The following is a 23,673-nucleotide window of genomic DNA, read 5'->3' as shown; positions in this document are numbered from 1 at the left end:
TGGGGGTATATGTATATGTATAGCTGATTCACTTTGTTATAAAGCAGAAACTAACACACCATTGTAAAGCAATTATACTCCAATAAAGATGTTAAAAAAAAAGAGATTATACAGTATATAGCATTTGGTAATCTCGGTTTTTTTTCACTTAACTACACATACCAGGAACTATTTTTTTTTTGTCATTAAGACTTTTTCTGCAACATATTTTTTTAATGGCTGCCAGTATTGAAACAACACTTTCTAAAAATGTTGACTTTATTTGCTGTATTGTTCTATGAGTATTAAGACATGCATAGATTCAATACCGCCAGCACCACCACAATCAGGATGCAGAATGACTCCACCACCTCCAAATCCCCCCTCATTTCCCCTTTTATAGTCACTTCCTGTCTCTTCCCCTAACCCCTGTCAACAACCAATATGGTTGTCATCTCTGTAATTTCACATCTTCCAGAATATCGTACACGTGTATCAAAGACATCTTGAAGAGGATGGAATGTCCTGGTGGCCGTGGTAACCTGCAGGAGGAAGCTTGACTTAGACAAAGGAATTCAGGAATTGAGAGAAAGAACATACACAGTGCTTTGTTGGGGGGGGGGGGGCAGTTAGGTCCATCCCCTCCCCTGCAGCTCATGTTAGGAATTCCTAACCCTTCCCCCGCAGCTGGGGTGAGAGGTTTGAGGTGAACTTCCCAGCAGACATCTCCCCAGTGACCCCAATTCCATGATTCCGGGGGTGGCTGCTGCTACCCGAGGTCCCACAGACCATGCTCTCTTTACACTATCTGTAATCTCCCTGCACAGACATCTGAGGCAGGATTAGAAGCGGCCAATGTTCTTGGTGTTTTCCACCTTCCCCATTACCTCATCCAGGTGTCTCATTCAGGTGTGTCACCTGAATCCCCAAGACCCCCTTCCCTTGTCTCCTGTCTGCTCCAATCCCCTTCAGTCCCATTCAAGTCTCCATTCAGCAGACAAAAGATATGTTCAGAGGAAATGAAGTTAAGGTACAAGTCAGATTAAACCCCACAGGGGCTTCTTTCTTTGCTCAGAATAAAACTCAAATTCTTCTGTGGCCAGCCAGGCCCTGCTGACTTTAATCTCCCCCTTGGTCACTGGGCTCCAGCCACACCGGCTTCTCTGCCTCTTCAAAGAACCAACCTCAGGACCTCTGCACCTGCTGTTCCTCCCGTCCCTCCTCCCCTGAGTCCTTATGTGGTTCTTTCCTGTCTCCATTCAGGGTTCTGGCCAGAGGTCACCTCCTCAGGGAAGTCCACCCTGACTACCATCCCCAGAGGCCCTACGTGCACACCTCTGCCTTGTTTCCATCACAAACCTGATGCTTCTCTTGTCTGCTTATTTCATTACTGCATGTTCCCCCATCGGAATGTAAACTCCTAGGACGATGGCACAAAGAATGGAGCTAAGTTTCTGGGTTTCTGATGGTGCGTATTTCTCACTGGGAATTGAAAAGATCCAAAGAGAAAAGATAACAACTGTTCCTGATTTCCTATGAAATTATTAAAATATTCTCTTCTTGTTGCTACTTTTATCAGGGAAACAGGAATCCAGTGACAATGAAGATGAGAGGGTCGATGTCTGAGGACAGAAAAAGCAGGTGTGTAGCAGGTATTACTGGAGGTGGCCCAGTTTACCTTTCCTTGGATGTTCGGGGGTAGGATGGGGGGCTGATGCGGGAAACAGGGGCTCAGGACCAGACAGCCGGGAACCCTCCCGTCTCTGAGCCCAGCGTTCTCATCTGTCGGGGGCAGATGCTCCGAGGACCTCGCTGACAGTCAGGACTGCTGGGCACGGTGTGCATATTTCACGCTGCCGGTAGGCACCGTCCGAGGAGATGTGGGGATGTGAAACCCAGCCTAACTCCATCCCCAAGCCACGTCCACACCAGGGCTGCAGGAATCCCACAGAATATTGTGCTGTATATCCAAAGCTCTACAGGCTTCCAAGGTCGTGTGCATGATTATCATAATTTGGGGGAAAAGTCATATTAAACAAAAAACCCTTAAAAATACGAAGTAACAAAAGTATCTCGGTTATTTTCTGTTTCAATTTTAGGGAATGCTTTTGAGTTCATGAAGTGCCTGTGAGGTCGCTAGATGGCGCCCTTGAATCGTAAGAAAGTAAACAGGCTTTTTTTTTTTTTTTTTTAATTAAAAAAATGTTTGTGTGTGTGAAAAATAACGCATGTAGAAAAAGTACACAGGACAAGATTTTACAATGCAACGAATAATATTTAACATATAACCGTACCCCTGTCTAGTAAAATCATACACTTTCTTATGTTCAAAGACTTTTTCTTGATTTCTTTCCTCACTACCCTCTTGCTTCCCCCCAGACATGAGTACAATACTGGTGTCTAACAGTATAATTTGTTTTAGCTGCTGTTGAACTTTATATACGTGGCTTCGTACACTATATGTTTCTGGATATCTCGTTCAACACATTTGTGAGATTTAACTATGTTGTTGCAGGTAGGTGTCATTTGGTCATTTTCATTGCTTTTTTTCCCACCATCATTTAGGTCCATCTTTTTACAATGAAATTTTATCTCAAGAATGTGACATTTTTAATTTATTTTATTTTTTCTTTTCTTTTTTTTCTCATTGCGTTTGTTTTTGGTTAAATTTTTCTCATATTTTGGTGTTAATGGACATTTGTGTGGTTTCTGGTTTGATGCTGCTATAAATATTCTCGTACGTGTCTGGGTGCTCAAGTCCATGCATTACTCCTAAATACACATGTAGGAGTGGAACTGCTTTGTCATAAATTTGTGTGTGTTAACCTTTAGTAGACACTGCCAATTTTATTGCCACAGTCAACCGATTTACACCCCCAGCAGTGGTGAATGAGTATTTCCATCTATTTCCCATTCCAAAACTTGGCAGTAAGCACGATTTGGTGTTAGCTGTATATGAGGTTTGTAGTTGTATCTCATTATGTTTTTCTTTTGCATTTTCCTGATTGCTAACGAGTTTGTGTATTTTTTCATCTATTGAATGGCAGTTCAATATTCTTCTTTCTGATGGGCTAGTTTAAGTTTCTTCCCCACTGTTTTCTTCTGAAGTATTTTCCTCTCTTTTAGCTTTTTTTTTTTTTTTTTTTTTTGGCTTCGCCCCACGGCTTGTGGGATCTTAGTTCCCCGAACAGGGATCGAACCTGGGCTCCCAGCAGTGGAAGCACAGGCTCCTAACCACTGGACAACCAGGGAATTCCCTCTTTTTGCTTTATAGACGTTATTTCTGTGTTCAAGTTATGCGCTCTTTTTCAAATATACGTGTTACAAAGAATTTCCCACACTATAGCTTGACTTTTCAGTCCTTTCACTGTGTGTGTGTGATAGAGTGCTTAGTTTTCATATAATTAAACCAGTTGCGCTTGTTTCCAAGTCTAAACAGACCCCAAAGCAATGTGTCTTCTACCATCTTCTAAGAGTTTTATTGATTTTGAATTTACTTTTCCTTCTTCCTTTAGAACATAATTTTTTTTTTTTGGTCTTTTATCTTTTTAAAAAAACTTTACTGGAGTATAGTTGATTTACAACGTTGTGTTAGTTTCGATATATGTATATTTTAGAGGGCACATAGTTTTAAGAAGAGTTTGAGCTTGAAAAAATTTCACATTCTCTCTCTCTTTTTTTTAATTTAAATTTATTTATTTATTTATTTATTTTTTTTTTTTATTTTTGGCTGCGTTGGGTCTTTGTTGCTGCGCGCAGGCTTTTCTCTGGTTGCGGAGAGCAGGGGCTACACTTTGTTGCGGTGCGCGGGCTTCTCATTGCCGTGGCTTCTCTTGTTGCGGAGCACGGGCTCTAGGCACGAGGGCTTCAGTAGTTGTGGCACACGGGCTTAGTTGCTCCGAGGCATGTGGGCTCTTCCCGGACCAGGGCTTGAACCGGTGTCCCTTGCATTGGCAGGTGGATTCTTAACCACTGTGCCACCAGGGAAGTCCCCTCATGTTCTCTTAGTAGTGGTGAATTGGGCTAAGGCCGTTTATTGAAATGCCTTTACTTTCTTCACTTCTCTGCAATGCCATTTTTTCTTATCAATTAAATAAACATTTGTGTGTTGGCTCAGTTCTTTGCTCTCTTTGCTAGCTCACTGGTCAGATTTCCTTATTGTTAATTTCTGTAGCTTTGAGACAAGCATTGTTTTCCACTAGAGTTGGTCCTTTACCTTCGCATATAAATTTTAGGATTCAGTTTGCTTAGTTTCACACATACACACACTTACACATGCACACACATACCCCTGTGGGATTTTGACTGGGATGACAAAAAATCTACAGACTAATATAGGTAAAAATGAAAAGTGAAAATTACTGACTACTCAAGTTTATAACATGTGCCCATTTATGTAGGTCCTCTTTAATTCTTCTTTTTAATGTCATTTAATTTTCAAGTGAAAATTGTATCTATTTAAGGTATACAGCATGATAATTTTTAAAAGTTTTAAACATTGAAGTATAGTTGATTTACATTATTGTGTTAATTTTGGGGTACAGCAAAGTGATTCAGTTATACACATATGTTTTCAGATTATTTTCCATTATAGGTTATTGCAAGATATTGAATGCAGTTCCCTGTGCTATCCAGTAAATCCTTGTTGCTTATCTATTTTATATATAGTTGTGTATATCTTTTAATACCATACTTCTCATCTATCCCTCCCCCACTTTCCCCTTTGATAACCATATGTTTGTTTCCTATGTCTCTGAGTCTGTTTCTGTTTTGTAAATAAATTCACTTGTATCATTTTTAAGTTTCCACATATAAGTGGTATCATATGATATTTGTCTTTCTCTGTCTGACTTGCTTCACTTAGTATGATCATCTCTAGGTCCATTCATGTTGCTGCAAATGGCATTATTTCATTCTTTTTTATGACTAATATTCTATTGTATATATATGCCACATCTACTTTATCCATTCATCATTGATGGACATTTAGGTTACAGCATGATGAATTGATGTACATATACATAGTAAAATGATTACTATAGTCAACCAAATTAACATATCATCTCCTCACAAATTTACCAGTTTTTTTTTTGTGTGTGATGAGAGTTCCTGAAAACTACTCTCTCAGCAAATATCCAGTATTCAATACAGTAGTCTTAACTACAGTCTACATGCTGTATGCGCAATTTCTAGGCTTACTCATCCTACATAACTGCAACTTTTAACCAACATCTTTCCATTTCCCCACCTCACAGCCCCTGATAACCACCATTCTACTATCTGCTTCCATGTATTCGACTTTTTTAGCTTCCACGTACAAGTGAGATCATGCAATTTTTTTCCAGAAAGCTTTGCCTTTTTTTCTTTGGGGCCAAAAAAGAAACCAACCAACCAACCAACCAAAACCACACAAACAAATCAAAACTCCCGACTTTCTGCAAAGAGGGATTTTGAAAACTAGTAACAGAGTCCAGTCTCCTCTATTTCTTTGGATAGAAGAAGTCCCAAGGACAGCATGTGCTGCCTCAAGGTTACAAGCAGGCTGACCAGCCCTCCTGGTTTGCTCAGCACTGTTTCTGGGATGCAGGACTTTCAGTGCTGAAACCAGGGCAGACTTGGGAAAACCAGAATACATTGCTCACCCTTAACATTGGAGAGACCTTGTTTTCTTTGGCTAACACTCGTTTTTGTCTGAGTTCATCCATGATTATAGGTCTTGTTTATGTTTCCCTCCAACACGGTCACAGAATGGCCATGTCTGCTGGCCGTGTGCTATGACATTCTGGCTGCTCCTCAGGAGGACACCAAGGCCTAGCCGTGACTGCCAGGCCACTCGTACGTGTCAAGGGCTGCTTCTCTCTATCTCAGATTAAAGTCACCTGCAGACTTCTCACTCCAGGTCTGTGAGCCCTTTCTGGGCCACGGCGACTGGATTTCTCTGTCCATTTCACACACAAGAAATGTGACTCTCAGAAAGGCCCCCTAACCAATCCAGGATGTAGCTGCCATGACAACCCTGTGAGTTTTCATCTGGAGTCACCTGCACGGCACAACAGCACAGATTCCGGTGGGAGGGAGGAATCCACTCACACAGACCTTTTCCTCTACGACTCTGAGAGATGCAGAAAATTTTCTTTTTTCCAACGTCCCAGCCCAATCTCTGCTAACGAGCACGATTCCCTGGGTGGTGCACAGGAATCTCCAGAGATGCAGGGGGAAGGGTCTTCAATTACTCAATTCTCCATCCATTCCCACAGGACTTTCAGGAGACTGTGTGGGAGACTGAAGGGGAAAATACAGAGAGAGGGAGATGGGATGCCTTTATTCTCAGGGAGACCGCTTCAGAAAGTGCTGGGGTCCAAGATGTTTCACATGGGCTCCTCAGATTTACTTTCTTATTCTCCCCTAGGTTCCAGAGCAGCCTGACTCCTGTTCGTGTGTGGTCTCCTCATGGAGAGAATGGGTGAAGTTCCTGGATTAGACCCTACTGGATCCAGGTGTGTGGTTGGGTAAGGGAGAAGTGTGGGGAGAGGATGTTTTACCTGATGCAGCTTTATCTATCCAAGCCATACTTCCATCCATCCATGCATCCAACCATCCATCTATCCATCCATCCATCCATCTATCCATCCAACATCCATTCATCCATCCATCTATCCATCCATCCATCTATCCATCCATTCATCCATCCATCATCCATCCATCTATCCATCCATCCATCCATCCATCCATCCATCCATCATGTCCTCTCTGCCTGGTATTCTCTTCCCTCTCCCAGCCATGCTAATAGGGTCACCTTTTCCCCTCCCAACACCCTTCCATCACTTCCTCAGGAAGCATTTCTGTCCTCTCAGATTAAGGCAGAGTCCCTTTTGCTCATGTCAGAAACTCAGATTCCTACAAGTGCTAGGCAGGTACTTAGTGTTCCCACTGTGTTTCCATATCCTAGTACAGGCATGTCCTCTCTCATCCCTTTCAAATTACAGCATTCAATTTGGGTGTCAGGTCAAAGGAGGAGATAAAGGTATACGCATATTTCCTCCCTCATGTTAAAAAAATTGTAGCCTACCCACTGTTCTCTCCCTCACTGTGGCATCCTAATGACTGCCCCCACCAAACTCACTCTTCCATCCATTTCATTAACAATGTATTAGAAATCTATTTCTATAAGTATAAAAAGTTTCCTTGTTCTTTTCATTTCTGCATAGTATTCTGTGTTACGGATGGATCCTAGTTTCTTTACCCAGTCCCATATTTATAGATATTGAGATAGTTTTCCATCTTCTGGAATATAACCTAGTACTTACATTAAAAAAAAATGTTTGAAAATAGTCCTGTTACTCTCTCGTTTTGCACGTGTGATCACATCTGTACGAAAACGTCCTAGAAGTTGCAGAACTTGGTAAAGGATGCAGCTATAGATTGTCAGGGAACGGAGCACAGTGGAACAGATCAAGGTCCGTGGATGCTCCAGGAGCAGTGGGAGACCCTGGACTTGTAAAGGGAAGATTAGAAAAGACTTCAGCATCCAGGATGGACCAGACAGTTTTCTGCCTTACTACTCTCTTCTAATTCAACCCCTCAACACTCCTCTCTACGTGGTGGGGGTGATTCTTCCCATCTCCCAGACGAAGAGCTGAGACCATGAACAGCGAAAGGACTTGGTGATGATGACACCAGTTCTGGAGTGCGGTGACTCTTCCTGTGAGGTAGGTGCCATGTACAGCCCCCCTTAGGGACCCTTTGCTGTAAGATGCTCAAATTCCTCACCAAGCCCCCAAAACCCTGCACTGTCTGGTATCCCTTTATCCTCAGTTCCCATGATATTGCACTGCAGGGTCTGAGGGTTTGATTGTTAATTTATTTACATGCTTATTGTCTATATCCTTGTCTCTACCACTGATTGGAATTATTTAAAGTTTGGACCTTTACTTTTTTATTACTGTCTCTGTACCTAGAATAGACTTATAGGAAATGCATAATAAATATTTGTTGGAGTAATGAGTGAGTGAATGATAGATAGGGCTTGGTCTTTTCCTTTTATTTTTCCTTTATATCTCCACTTCGTTCTTAGAATTATTTTAAAATATCCATCCATATCATTTTACTAAGTAATTTCACTTCCTGATCATTATCTTAAGGAAATAATTTTACAAGTGTGTAAAGATGTATGTATAATAATGATTCACAAAAAATTGTTTATTGTAATTTAAAAATGGAAATAATCTAAAATTTCAAAATTAGGGATTAAATGCATAAACCATGACAAACTTATCAATGCTTTGGAATATAAAATGATTTGAAAGAATTATGGAAAAATGATTCATTTGTCTGAAAACATGTCAGTGCTAACTTCATAAGTGAAGAAAAGCAGTTTACAAAACAGAATGAAATATACATTCCCGTTTTGCTTCTGGTGTGCATTTGTGTGTTTCTAGGTTTTTGTGTATGCCAAGAAATACGTTGCAAAAGAGTTATAGTAAAATATTAACAGTGGCTACATTGGTAATGGACTAACGGGTTTTATTTTATTTTAATCTTTGCAATATTTTTTCTATTTCTGAAAAATTTAAACATGATTAATTGAACATTGAGGATAATGAGTAACATAAAGATTTGCCTTCATTTTTTTTTAAAATTTTTTTATTTATTTATTTTTGGCTGTGTTGGGTCCTCGTTTCTGTGCGAGGGCTCTCCCCAGTTGCGGCAAGCGGGGGCCACTCCCCATCGCGGTGCGCGGGCCTCTCACTATCACGGCCCCCCCCCCCCGTTGCGGAGCGCAGGCTCCAGACGCGCAGGCCCAGCAGTTGTGGCTCACGGGCCCAGCTGCTCCGCGGCACGTGGGATCCTCCCAGACCAGGGCTCGAACCCGTGTCCCCTGCACTAGCAGGCAGACTCTCAACCACTGCGCCACCAGGGAAGCCCAGATTTGCCTTCATTTTGCATCTACAATGTTTCAGCCTCTGTGCTTGTTTCTTTTTTTTTTTTTGAATTTTTGAATTTTATTTATTTTTTTATACAGCAGGTTCTTATTAGTTATCTATTTTATACATATTAGTGTATATATGTCAATCCCAATCTCCCAATTCATCCCACCACCACCCCCCTCCCACTTTCCCCCCTTGGTGTCCATACGTTTGTTCTCTACATCTGTGTCTCTATTTCTGCCCTGCAAACCAGTTCATCCGTACCATTTTTCTAGGTTCCACATATATGGGTTAATATACAATATTTTTCTCTTTCTGACTTACTTCACTCTGTATGTGAGTCTCTAGATCCATCCACGTCTCTACAAATGACCCAATTTTGTTCCTTTTTATGTCTGAGTTATATTCCATTGTATATATGTGCCACATCTTCTTTATCCATTCGTCTGTCGATGGGCATTTAGGTTGCTTCCATGACCTGGCTATTCTAAATAGTGCTGCAATGAACATTGGGGTGCATGTGTCTATTTGAATTGTGGTTTTCTCTGGGTATACGCCCAGTAGTGGGACTGCTGGTTCATATGGTAGTTCTATTTTTAGTTTTTTAAGGAACCTCCATACTCTTCTCCACAGCGGCTGTATCAATTTACATTCCCACCAACAGTGCAAGAGGGTTCCCATTTCTCCACACCCTCTCCAGCATTTGTTGTTTGTAGATTTTCTGATGATGCCCATTCTAACTGGTGTGAGGTGATACCTCATTGTAGTTTTGATTTGCATTTCTCTAATAATTAGTGATGTTGAGCAGCTTTTCATGTGCTTCTTGGCCATCTGTATGTCTTCTTTGGACAAATGTCTATTTAAGTCTTCTGCCCATTTTTGGATTGGGCTGTTTGTTTTTATAATATTGAGCTGCATGAGCTGTTTATATATTTTGGAGATTAATCCTTTGTCTGTTGATGCGTTTGCAAATATTTTCTCCCATTCTGAGGGTTGTCTTTTCATCTTGTCTGTAGTTTCCTTTGCTTTGCAAAAGCTTTTAAGTTTCATTAGGTCCCATTTGTTTATTTTTGTTTTTATTTCCATTACTCTAGGAGGTGGATCAAAAAAGATCTTGCTGTGATTTATGTCAAAGAGTGTTCTTCCTATGTTTTCCTCTAAGAGTTTTATAGTATCTGGTCTTACATTTAGGTCTCTAATCATTTTGAGTTTATATTTGTATATGGTGTTAGGGAGTGTTCTAATTTCATTCTTTTACATGTAGCTGTCCAGTTTTCCCAGCACCACTTATTGAAGAGGCTGTCTTTTCTCCATTGTATATCCTTGCTTCCTTTGTCACAGATTAGTTGACCATAGGTGTGTGGGTTTATCTCTGGGCTTTCTGTCCTGTTCCATTGATCTATATTTCTGTTTCTGTGCCAGTACCATATTGTCTTCATTACTGTAGCTTTGTAGTATCGTATGAAGTCAGGGAGTCTGATTCCTCCGGCTCTGTTTTTTTCCCTCAAGACTGCTTTGGCTATTCAGGGTCTTTTGTGTCTCCATACAAATTTTAAGATTTTTTGTTCTAGTTCTGTAAAAAATGTCACTGGTAATTTGATAGGGACTGCATTGAATCTGTAGATTGCTTTGGGTCATATAGTCATTTCCACAATATTGATTCTTCCAATCCAAGAACATGGTATATCTCTCCATCTGTTTGTGTCATCTTTGATTTCTTTCATCAGTGTCTTACAGTTTTCTGAGTACAGGTCTTTTACCTCCTTAGGTAGGTTTATTCCTAGGTATTTTACTCTTTTTGTTGCAATGGTGAATGGGACTTTTTGCTTAATTTCTCTTTCTGATCTTTCGTTGTTAGTGTATAGGAATGCAAGAGATTTCTGTGCATTAATTTTGTATCCTGCAACTTTACCAAATTCATTGATTAGCTCTAGTAGTTTTCTGGTGGCTGTGCTTGTTACTTCTTAACCATAATTGCTTGTAATCGTTCCAACATTGCTGTGAGGGAGATTCTTTAATGATTCCCATTTTACAGATGAGCTCAGTATTCTGAGTGAGCTTTTCCAAGTTTGCACAGCTACTAAAGGACAGAGCTAGGATTTAAACCTGGGCTATAGTGACAGCTGAGGTCTTATACAACACTATCTCCATTCTGGTTGTGGTTACAGGAATCTAAATATGTTAAAACATATAGAAGTGTAGACCAAGAATATCCGTTTTATGTATATTAATTTGAAACCTAAAAAATTTTAGTTGGTTCATTTAAGGAATTAAATGAGTGAAGTAGGAGGGAAGAAAGCCATCTCTATATCCCACACTTGCTGTTAGATGATGACTCATAAATTCCAATATGGACTCCAGGGAGATCTATCCATAGGTGAATCAGTCTGGAAGGAAAAGTTCTACAGCTTTAGGAAGATGATAAATGGCAGCTGTCCTGGAGACTGTGGTGAGCTAGAGAGAATCCTCATCCGAAGAGGGCAGGTCCACATCCCAATCTCTAGATGATTTTAAATGTTTTCACAGCTAAGAAGTGATCCAATTAAAGCATAGATGAGAGCCAGACTGAACATACTAGTGCTACTCTTCAAATTTGTCTTTAGGCTGCCAATTCCTTGAGAGCAGAGCCTATTTTCCTTGCTCACTATTGTAGTTCCATTGCCTGGGATAGAGTCTGGACTGAGTTAGTAGCTGCTCAAAAATATTTGTTGAATGAGTGAATGACTCTACTAAAGGAAGGATGAATGGGGACTTCCTGGCAGTCCAGTGGTTAAGACTTCGCCTTCCAATGCAGGGGGCACTGGTTCCATCCCTGGTCGGGAAGCTAAGATCCCATATGCCTTGCGGCCAAAAAACCAAAACGTAAAACAGAAGCAATACTGTAACAAATTCAATAACGGCTTTAAAAAAAATGGTTCACATAAAAAAAAAAATACCTGTATTTTTTTTTTAAAAAAAGAAACGATGAATGAATCAAACCATAAATGGATTTACGAATAAATGACTCAAGTAGAAATGCATGAATGAAATAATCCACTAGCCAACATGTAAAAGAGTCAATGAATGATTGACCCAATCCATCCAACAATCCACCAATCCATGAATCAATGAATGATTATATGATAGGATGAGTCAATGAGGGATGCTGAATGGTGGATTATATTAAGCAACATTCCCACCAAGGGACATAGCAATGCAGGGTAAAGGAGTAGTGATCTGAGCAGCAGTGCCAAGGAACCCACTAGAGTTTGTGCCTTGAAAGAGTCAAACCGTACTTATATGAAGCTGTCAGTTTCTGAACGACTCACTCAAGATGACCCATATTTTCCCACCCAGCTAAGTTTCAGAAGGAGCATGGACATCCAGAACAGCACAAAGAAGATTTACTTCATTCTGCTTGGGCTGTCCCAGTACCCACTGGTTCAGACCATGTTCTTCTGCCTGCTCCTCATGTCCTATGTTGTCACCCTTCTTGGGAACAGCCTTATCCTGCTACTACGATCCTCGGCTCTCCATGCCCATGTACTTCTTCCTCAGTAAACTGTCCTTCCTGGACATGTGTTACACCACATCTAGTGTGCCCCAGATGCTGGTCAACTGCTTGGCGACCATCCCTATCATCTTGCTAGGACAGTGCTTGGCCCAGATGGCTGCAGGACAGTACCTGGGTGTTGTGGAGTGTCTCCTGCTGGCTGCCATGGCCTATGATCGCTGTGTGGCCATTGGTGACCCCCTGCACTACTCAGTACGCATGGGGCCCCAACTTCGTAGCCTGTTGGCCGGGACCTCATGGACTTCAGGCTTCCTGTTGACTGTAGTCCCTGTGATAACCATGCCCTTGGAGTTCTGTGCTTGTCAGGTAATCAACCACTTCTCGTGTGAGCTCCTGGCCCTGCTCAAGCTTGCCTGCTCTGACCTGCATTCCTATGCAGGTCATTTCTATGAGTCGCTCCTATGTGGCCATTGGTAGCGGAAGCACGGAGTCTTAACCACTGAACTGCCAGGGAAGTCCCCCAACACGAATTTTTATTACTTAAAATAAAAATGAAAAATATGCTAGTATGGTAGTAAGTCATTCTATAGAAGGTCTTTCTTTGAATTTGTTTTCTCTTATAAAATGCATATTTATTCAATTATAAAGGTAATACAAGCTTATTGCCAAATATTCAAATGTATAAAATAGAAAATATGAGTCCCCTGTGGTCTCATGCCTAAAAACATAGCTAATAACTCTTTGATATATATCTTTTCAGATTCCTTTCTAGGTTATTAGTTATTAACATAAATAACTACTGCAATTAGTCTATTATTATTGTTTTACAAATCTTTGACATACTCTTATACTGCTTCTTTCATTTTTAACTAAACAACCTACCGTCTCCCCATGGCAGTATCTGCAAGTCTGGTTTAATGTCTTTAATGAATGCCTGTTATTTCACACTATGTATATAATGTAACATTTAAATAATTTCATGTTGGTGGACATTTGAGTTATTTGCAAAAATTTCCAATAAAATAATGTTTATTCCAAATCTCACAGTGTTGCAATAAAAATTCTTGTACTTAAATTTTGTATTATACATTTTTTTTACAGTGGGCAAGGAGTAAATTTCCATTTCTTGTATTACTAGAGGGCGTGCACATCTTTTTTGTAGGTTATCAGCCACTTACATGTTTCCTTCAATAGCCTTCCTGTTCATGACCATTTTCCTTTTGGTTTTTCTCTCGGTGGAGGTCTTTATATTTTTCTCCTTTATTTAAAGAAGTCTTTATACGTTATGTTGCAAATATTTTCCTCCGGATTTCTATTTGCCTTTGAAAGCTGTGCACGTGTTTTGGCCACGAAAGTGTTAAAAATCAGGAGCAGGAAATGTCAGTTCTCGCTGAAGAGACTCGGCGCTGGGGGAGGGTTTTCCGCAGCGCTGCGCGGACCTCCTTGTTCCGCAGGCAGTAGACTAGATCAGGCAGCACATGGGCGTGGCCACCGTGTAGATGACGGACAGCAACTTGTTGAGGTCAGTGGGTTCGACACGGCTGGGGCGGTAATACGTGAAGAGAACCACTGAGCAGAAGATGTCCACCACAATCAGGTGGGAGGCGCAGGTGGAGGGTTTTGCTGCCGGCAGCAGCCGAAGGCATTTGGAGCACAGCCCTCCTGATGGCCGCATACGAGGCCAGAGCAACTAGCAGGGTCCCGCAGATGACGATGGCAGAGATGAAGTCGACCAGCTCCGTCAGGGTCACGTGGGTGCAGGACAGGTTGAGCAGAGGGGAGACATCACAGAAAAATTGGTTGAGGACATTGGGGCCACAGTAGGACAGGCTGGCGATGCATGATATCTTGACCACCGAGACCAGCAGCCCACCAAGCCATGAGGACAAAGCTAAACCCAGGCAGATCTGGGGCCTCAGGAGCAGCAGGTAGTGTAGTGGGCGGCAGACGGCCACATAGTGGTCGTAGGTCATGGAGGCCAGGAGGGTGCACTTGGTGCCAGTGAGAGAGATGAATAAAAAAAGCTGTATTATGCAGGCTGTGAAGGGCACAGGGCATGCACTGGACCTCAGCCCCACGAGCAAGCTGGGCATGGTCACTGACATGTAGCACGTCTCCAGGCAGCTCAGGTTGCCCAGGAAGAAGTACATGGGCTTTCAGAGGTCACCAGGACTGCAGACAAGGGAAATGATGAGTGTGTTCTCCAGGAGGGTCAACAGGTAGAGAGTCAGGAAGACGGCAAACAGCACAATGCTTATGCCTTGCCTGGCAGGTAAACCCAGTAGGATAAACTTTTGCACTCTGGACATATTGCCCAAGTCCAGAGAACTCTCCATCTATGTAAGAAAGAAACAGGTTTGTAGAGACCATGATCCATGCAGAAATAAATTGATCAAAGGGGGAGAGCATATACAGTTAGGGCCCCTAGAGCCAATGCTACTTTGCTGTAGGTTGACTCTTGTTCTGAGCGCCAGCAAGGAGCAATTGGGAAATTGCAAAACTGGAAACAGAAAATTTAACACTACTTACTACATCTCTGATCATTGACAAGATACTCAACCTTTATAAGCCTCCATTATCTTATCTGTAAAATGGAGGTGAAATCTATCCCCAGGAGGTCCTTAGTCCTTATGGATATTAAACATGGCAACAGACGAGAAAGTGCTTTATAAAGAGAGTCATGAGTATTCCTTTACTTTTTTTTTTAAATGAATTTATTTATTTTAGGCTGTGTTGGGTCTTCGTTGCGGTGCATGGGCTTCTCTTTGCGGTGGTTTCTCTTTGCGGTGGCTTCTCTTGTTGTGGAGCACCGGCTGTAGGTGCGTGGGCTTCAGTAGTTGTGGCGCATGGGCTCAGTAGTTGTGGAGCACGGGCTTCACTGCTCTGCGGCATGTGGGATCTTCCCGGACCAGGGCTCAAACCCGTGTCCCCTGCATTGGCAGGCTGATTCTTAACCACTGCGCCACCAGGGAAGCCCCATGCACTGCTTTTTGAGCATCCCCTGCCATTCACGAGCTTTTCCGAAGACACAACATGACCAATCTCAAGGCAGTGCCTGTTTTCTTCCTCTGGGTTTCTCAGAGGTCCCTGAGATACAGCTGCTCAGCGCTGCTGCCTTCCTTCTGGTTTAGCTGGCCGCGTTTCTGGGGAGCATCTCCACTGTGGCCGCCGTGACGCTGGACGCCCGCCTGCACACGCCCATGTACTTCTTCCTCAAACACCTCTCCTTGGTGGATATCTGATCCGTGTCCACCACCCTGCCCCAGGCCCTGGTGGCCACCCTGCTGGGCTCGGGGCAGATTTCCCTCCATGCGTGCACGTCCCAACTCTTTGCCTTTGTCTGCCTGGAGTCCACAGAGTGTTTTCTCATCACCTCCATGGCTTATGACCATTGTCTGGCCACCTACAGGCCCCTGGTGTATGGGGCAGCCATGAGGCCCCGGACCTGCGTCTCCGTGGCAGCGGCCTGGGGCAGCGGGCTCCTCTTCTCTGCCTTCCCCTAACCAACACCTTCTCCCTGCTCTTCTGCAGCCTCAATGTGATTGACCACTTCTGTGACATTCCGCCACTCATGAGCCTAGCCTGTGCCAACACAGGTGTCCACAACATCCCGCTGGCTGCGGGATTTGCAGCCAGCGGTTGCGTCATCATCAGCTGCTTCAGCCTCACTGTCCTGTCCTATGTGCGCATCTTGGCCACGGTGGTTCAGATCCGCTCAGCAGCCAGCCCCTGGAAGGCCTTCTCCACGTGTTCCTCCCACCTGGCCACCGTCCTCCTGTTTTACGGTACTGGCAGCTCTGCCTACATGCAGCCCACCGTGCACTATTCCCCGTGGCAAGGGTGCCTGGCTGCCGTCTTCTGCTGCATCCTCATGCCCACCCTAAATCCGCTTATCTACAGCCTGAGGAACAAGGACATGAAGGGGTCCCTGCGGAAGCTGTATCTTCAGGTGCCACCTTAGGACATGGAGTGACCCAGAAATCCAGCCTCACAGGATTTTCCTTGTGGTCATAGTGGAGGTGTTAATGTCTCCAGAGACCACCAGGAACACACTGGGTGGCCCAAAAAGTTGACAACAACGTTGATGACGATTCATGCAGGAAGCCCCAATAGGCAGCTGGATAAAATGGAGACGTGTCCAAGGTGCATTTAATTTAGGCAAATGGTACTGTACATACACAGGGGAAGGTAGAAAGAGGGAGAGAATAATTTAAAATACAGTTGACTTTCGGTATTCACGGGTTCCGCATTTGCGGATTCAACCAACCGTGGATCGTGTACTCTGTTTACAATCCCTGGTTGGCCGAACCCATGAATGCAGAACCTGTGGGTATGGAGGGTGGACTATGGGACTTGAGCATCCATTCTGGTATCCTGGTGGGTACTGAACGACAACTGTAGTGAGGGCTCATTTCATCCCAAAGCCCACCAATGACCCTGTATCCTGGAGTATGAGTCCACTAGGGGACTTTCTGCTCAGCTCATCCATTTCCATGGACCTCCCACAAGTGACCACACCTAGGCCTGCTCAAAATGATTCTAATGCTTAGTGGTACACATTTTCCATCTAATATTTGTCTGAAATGCAAGTCAGTGAGTTCATCAGAAGAAGCAACTATTCTGGAAGAAAAATAGTCCATATCGTACTTGCAGAGATATGGTCTTCATGTGGCTCTTTCCTAAGAGAACATCAGGGATACTTTTTTCTTTCTGTAATGTTTAACTGATAGCACTGTATTGGTTGGGTTTTGGGTTCAGCTGCTTTAACAGACCAAACAACAGTGGCTTAAATAATACAGAAGGGTTTTTTTTTCTCTTTCCTGTAAACGTGGGTGTCTCTACACCACAAAGTCATCCTGAGACCAGGTTCCTCCCGTCTCATTGCTGTACCGTCCCATACAGTCTCCTTATCCATGTGGTAGGAGAAGGCTCACTAGCAACTCATCCACAGCCCAGCTGCAGGAAGGAAGACAGAGGAAGCAGAGGGCAAGGAGAGTGCTTTTCAGATGTGACCTGGAAGTTGCACCCATCACTTCTGCTGACTTCCCATTGGCCAGTGCTTAGTCACATGGCCACTCTGACCTGCAAGGGACGCTGGGAAATGTTGTCTCCAGCTGGGTTGCCATGTGCTCAGATAAAGCTCCAGAAAAAAATGGAGAGAACAATATTTACTATTTTTTAATCACTCCTCCACATCTGATCTCTTGATGAGCCACCATTTAAAAAAATAAATTTGTTTATTTTATTTTTGGCTGCATTGGGTCTTCGTTGCGGCGAGCGGGGGCTGCTCTTCGTTGCCGTGCGCAGGCTTCTCATTGCGGTGGCCTCTCTTGTTGCGGAGCATGGGCTCTAGGTGCACGGGCTTCAGTAGCTGTGGCTCGCAGGCTCTAGAGCGCAGGCTCAGTCATTGTGGCACACGGGCTTAGTTGCTCCGTGGCATGTGGGATCTTCCCGGACCAGGGCTCGAACCCTGTCCCCTGCATTGGCAGGCGGATTCTTAACCACTGCGCCACCAGGGAAGTCCCCAAGCCGCTATTTTTTATTCCACCTATTGTCATGCTTCCAATTCTTCCCTTTTTCCCAGGCCACCTGTACTAGTCACTTTTATACATTATCTCTATCACTCTTTATAAAATTCTCTTCATTTTACACGTGGAAGATGAAATTCAGATAGGATAGGCAATCTACCCAAAGTTCAGAGGGTTGAGAAAGGATCCAATATTTTTGCTCCAGAACCATTTGGGGTTCTACTTTTTTTGGGGGGGGGGGTTCTGCTTTTTAATGATAGAGATTGGATTGTATTTCTCTAGGACTTGAAAAAATCTTACCTTGTTGAGACATTTCTTTGGGAGTTTTTAGGAGAGGGTTGCAGTGCTACCAACATATCCTTGAGGGTTGAAGAGCTCTCCTTTACTTGAGAACATCAACCTCTTGATCAAATGCATAATCCCTGGGAGAGACATAAATTGGCATGTGACCAGCCAGCCACATCAGGCAAGTCTTTGGTGATTCCTGGGGTTGGCAGGCACACACCAGTGAGTCCCATCCTGGTATAACCCCTTCCCCTTGTGTGGGAGGAAACTGTGATTTAACGTTAGCAAATAGAATACAGCAAAGGTGATGGGTGTCACTCCCACGATTACCTGAGATATACTGTCTGAGGCAGAAAACATGTAGGCGCTTGGTGTAACCCCCAGACCCTTGAGTGGCCAACTCCCTATCAGCTCCAAGGTCACCTCATCCGAACGACCTTCTGTGGCCCTGCCATCCAAAGCAGATCCCCTCCGGGTGACTCACCATGCCTGCATCCTGTTTTGTTACCTCCATTGCATTTATCATCCTTCTGAAATTACCTAAGTTATTCAGTTTGTTTGTTCTGCCCCGAATCCCCATCCCCTTCCTTCAGATATAGTCCCCATGAGGGCAGCGCTCTGGTCTCCTCAGTACTGTATCCCCTGTGTGCCGTAGTGTCTGGCACACACTAGGTGTTCAATGTGTATTTTTCTGAACGAATATGAAGCAGAACAGCAAAACACAAAAATCAGAGCTTCTCTGGTGTGAGCTGGAGTCCGGGGGCTGGGATCCCTGAGCCTTGGTGGTTTCCTATCTCCATGGTCATTTCTGCAGCACCAGCCTGGAATCTTTGGGCTCCACAAACCCAGTTCAGACACCCCTTCCTGAATCAGATTAATACCTGCTAGTGAATCTAAACCACCATTCATTGAAAGATACTCCATTATTTTATGTTCCACTAAAGAAGAAAAAGATACTGCCAATCAAACCATGACACCTCATCAATAGAACACATCCTGATCTCCTGTGTTAAAACGTGTTCAGCCTTCAGATCACAGTTCAAGCATCACTTCCTTATCACCCCCTGCTGGCCAACTTAGACCATTTTTCCTTCTATACTCTCATTTCTTCAAAATATGCATTGCAATTTTAATTATTGTGTAATCACTTGTTTAAAATTTGTCCCCGACACTAGAATGAAAGCTGCATGAAGGTAGATATTACTTTGGCTTGTTTACTGTGGTGCTGATAAATCAACTCTCTGGAAAATAAAAATAGCATTTGCCAATTTCCATGGTGTAAACAATCTCACCACAGCTAATGCCAAGCTACTGATAGCTTAATGACTGATTTGCAACATTCTTGAATGTTTAACAATTAGCTCTTGTGAGCTGGTACTAGCATGCTCCAGCACACAGTTGACCCAGACCAGATTCTCCCTGTACATAATAGAAGCTCAATAAACAATTGGTAAGTGAATGGGTAGACTGTCGTTGAATCACATTGAATGGACGTGTAGCAAGTACTTCAGACTTCACACATCTACACAGAGCTCTTCATTAATCCTCCACACCTGCATCTTCCCCAGTTTTCACCCCACTTAGTGGCATTGTCATCCATGAATCAGGACAGAATCCTAGAAGGCATACTGTATGGTCAGGCCACTCAAGGTGGCTGTTTTCTTGCTCTCTCTACATCCCTGCTGGACCAGTGCCTGCATCACCTACACTCACACACATGACTGACTTTCCTACACTTGCCCCAAGCCCCAGCTGGTGATTGTTCTTATCAAAGGGGCCGTGAGGGGCGTGCGGCTCTGCTGGTTTCCCTGGTAACCAATGAGCCCACCTGATGTTAATTCCCCCATAACTGGCAATCTCCCCTTCCTTGCCAGGGAGTGAAGATGCCATATCCTGCCTGCGGTCTGCCACAGACGGTGGGGTGTTGCTTCAGACGTGTTAAGCGCCCCAACCCATTAAACCATTGATGTCTCTGTTGCTGACTTCGGGCTTTCTTCGGTCTTGAGGCCGGGCAAGTCCAGGCCTTGTAGGCCTGTGGGGTGCAGCCCAACAACTGGCAGAGCCAGCCAGCAGACCGAGGAAACTCCTGTGAGCACCAAGATGTCGGGAAATACAGGATGGGAAATGGAAAGTTGTGGCGGCTGTACGCTCGCATGTGGGGCCCAAAGGTTCCAGGGGTGATCCCGAATGTTGCAGGGGAGATCCCGGGGTGGCTGTCCACTAGTATGCGGGACCCTGTGGTGGCTGTTGATAAAAGAAATGTTCACACATTGAGATACAGGGAAGTCATTCAGGCTTATACCTGAGTTAACTTGAATGTTATGCTACTTAAAATAGCCTGTTTGTGGCCTGTCATATATACGTTGTACATCTGCTTTAATTATTTAAGGGCACACTGACCAGAAGTAAAGAATGTCCATGTTAAAAATGAAGATTAAGTGCCTCTCTTCCTTGTCCTCCTTTGATGATAAAAGACTCCCTTCCCAGGTGCCAAGGCCATACTGACTCGGTGTATGTGCTGATCTGTTTTTTTTTCCCTGAAACACTGAAGAAATATAACCCTGACTTGTTTAATGTTCTTTGTTCTGACAATATATAAAACTGTGCTGAAAACTGGAGCAGCTTCTCAAGAGTAATCTTGGAAGATGGCTTTCAGGTTAGCCCTCAGTTTGGCTTATAAAAATAACTCTTTTCTATAATAAATAAAACTTTTCTATTCTTTTATAGATTTTTATTTTCATTAACATTGCTTTGGTGTAGTCAGCAGGATATCAGAAGAACCCACCTGAGGTCACCTGGAGTCTCCTTTAGACCACGCTTGTAACAAGCATGGGCCCCTTGAGCCCCTCTGGCTTCACAGCACCCTTCAGGTGATTTGGTGAGTTTTTCCGGATACCTGGATCTCCTTATTATTAAGTGATGGTCCACGACTTTTATTTGAGCTGTTATCTGAAGACTTGGAGTCTTAAGAGGGTGCCGGTACGTTTCCTAGGCAGAGGACCTGGGGGAAGTCCCAGGCAGGAAGGCCTGGAAGGAATTTTGGAGTGAAATGGGTTGGCTGACTTTTTAAATGTGGCTTAAAATTGGAAATTTAAATTTAGATGTGCACCTTAGAGTAAAATGAAACTAAAAGAAAGCAGGAGATTGTGCTTCTGAAGCCTCCCAGCTCCTGGACAGGCGGCAGCCACCCACTGGAGCTCCGGCTGGCTTCTACAACTGGTATGGGGCCAATACTTAGATACTCACCTAACCCTAAATTGGCCAAGATGAAAATTTTTTTGACATTCCAAAACTGATTTTTGCATGCACAGTTAAACACAGCTGGCTTGATAAAACATCTTTTCAAAATTCTGACCCTCAGAGAGAAAAGTACTCCTAGGAGAAGGCTTGAAGTTGTAACTCTCATCATGTCCTTGAAATGCAAACACAGCCCACGCTGCCTGAGACTACAGCCTTGGCTCAATTAGTAGAAACTAAAACCTTAAAAAAAATGGACTTTTAAAACTCAAGCAGGAAAACTATGAGATCTCTGTGTCTATCTGGATGTATGTATGTTTGTGTATGTTATAAATGTGATCTGTTTCTACCTACAGATGATATTATCAATATGAATTTGTAGAAGAGCTCTACTGACTTAAAAGTAAGCACTTACGAATTAGATATTTTTAAATGTAACAAAAAAGTAATCCAAATGTTTAAAGGATCATGTGATACAGAATTACTCTTTAATAAATGAAAACAAGCCTAAGTTGTTGCTTTGATTAATACAGACATGTCTTTAGGGTCATCAGCATTAATACTTTAATTGTTCCTAGGTTTACTAAAAGTCAGTAAGTTCATGTTATCTTTGTTACAAAATTTGTCGGCAAGAAAATTAACTTGGTATGATGATATTTTCATAGGTAATGAAATAGAGATCAATGGGATTAAAATTTTTACATGAATTCTTTAAAAATGATTGTTTTATGGTATGTCTACCTAAAATTAATTTCTCCAGATGTTTGATAACTTTAAACTTTAGAGTTTTCCTAAACTAAATTAAATGATGGGAATTCATTGAATATCCAGATCATTTCCAGTTAAGATAAAAATACTGAAACATTCATTGCTAAACGTGTCTAAATTTACCTACTTTGTCGTCTTTAGAGAAACACTAAAGATTTTGGATTTATTAAACACACATCTTATACCATATTAAAAAGAGAATGTATATGTATAACTGATTCACTTTGTTATAAAGCAGAAACTCACACACCATTGTAAAGCAATTATACTCCAATAAAGATGTTAAAAAAAAAAAAAGAGAGAAATTATGGGTCGGGGTTGGGGGGGGACTTTCCTGGCAGTCCTTCAGGGGGAGTGGATTCGATCCCTAGTCGGGGAACTAAGATCCTGCAAGCTGCGTGGTGCAGCCAAAAAACAAACAAACAACAACCAAAAAAAAACCCCCACAAAAAACCAACAAAAAATACGCAAACCAAAACAAAACACAAAAAAACAAAACCCACACACCTATAGTCAATGAATCCAAATGGGTCTCTTCACCTGAAAGGCTGAAGTGGGTTGGGTACCATGGCAATGTACCTGTACTTCATGCCTCCTTCAGGGTCCCACCTGGAGGAGACCTGACTATCAGATGGTCTGGGCACCAGCCCTAGACCCAGAGTGGTAGGAGATTCAAAGCTGGGGCCCAGGTGGGCATTTGGCTGACCCTTCTGAGGTGGTGGTATTCATAAGTGTGTGTGTGTGTGTGTGTGTGTGTGTGTGTATGTGTGTGTGTGTGTGTGTGTGTGTGTGTGCACATACTGCTATGCTTCTCTGCATTTTCCTTCAAGAGCATCTGCGGCCCCCAACTGCTGGAAGTGTAGGGTTTGGCTAGCTTGAATGCATGTAGTGGGGCAACACTGAAGTAACCCCATTTCTGGGATGCTGGCTTTTTGAGAATTATAACAAAAAAGAAAAACCCTACACAAAGAAACCTACAACTGCAACAGTATGTAGGAATAACTAAGGGGAACTTACTTTGCTGGCTGATAAAAACGCTTGAGTACATAAAAGAACAATATCATATTCCCGGATGCTAAGTTTAAGTGTAACAATGTTAATTCTTCCTAATTCATTTATAAATTCACTTCAATAATCATCAAAAGGCTGTTTTTAATTGTTAAATTTTCATCTGGAAGAGTAACAAAATTCATTTTTCTCATATAAATATCACACACATAAATAAACTTCTTAAAGGCACAGTGATAGAAAACTCATACGAGGCTATAAAAGTTAAAAAGAATACAGATCTATGATATAACAGGGTGACAAAACAATGAAACAAAGTGGATGATCCAGATACAGAACTGTATTATAAAATAAAATATTATGACTATGTATCATTTACTAAAATTGATGTTGGGGCAATTAACAATGGGGGATAATTTTTATCTTCACATAATACATCAAAGTAAAT

The 23,673-nt window shown here is 42.8% G+C and overlaps 1 protein-coding gene and 1 pseudogene across 1 annotated transcript; one reads left to right on the top strand and one right to left on the bottom strand.

Annotated features, from left to right (window-relative positions):
• Window positions 1-13,763: 13,763 nt before the first annotated feature.
• LOC132353892 (olfactory receptor 6Z7-like) lies at window positions 13,764-14,735 on the bottom strand. The gene is given in 3 exon segments (XM_059905384.1): window positions 13,764-13,871; window positions 13,874-14,015; window positions 14,017-14,735. Coding segments are annotated over 3 exon segments (969 nt in total).
• Window positions 14,736-15,377: 642 nt separating this feature from the next.
• LOC132353890 (olfactory receptor 5AR1-like) lies at window positions 15,378-16,360 on the top strand (annotated as a pseudogene).
• Window positions 16,361-23,673: the final 7,313 nt, after the last annotated feature.

This window comes from Balaenoptera ricei, chromosome 19 (genome assembly GCF_028023285.1).
Source record: "Balaenoptera ricei isolate mBalRic1 chromosome 19, mBalRic1.hap2, whole genome shotgun sequence".
Classification (NCBI taxonomy): domain Eukaryota; kingdom Metazoa; phylum Chordata; class Mammalia; order Artiodactyla; family Balaenopteridae; genus Balaenoptera; species Balaenoptera ricei.
Note: the sequence above shows the minus strand (reverse complement) of the source record. Positions and strands in the feature narration are given on the sequence as shown.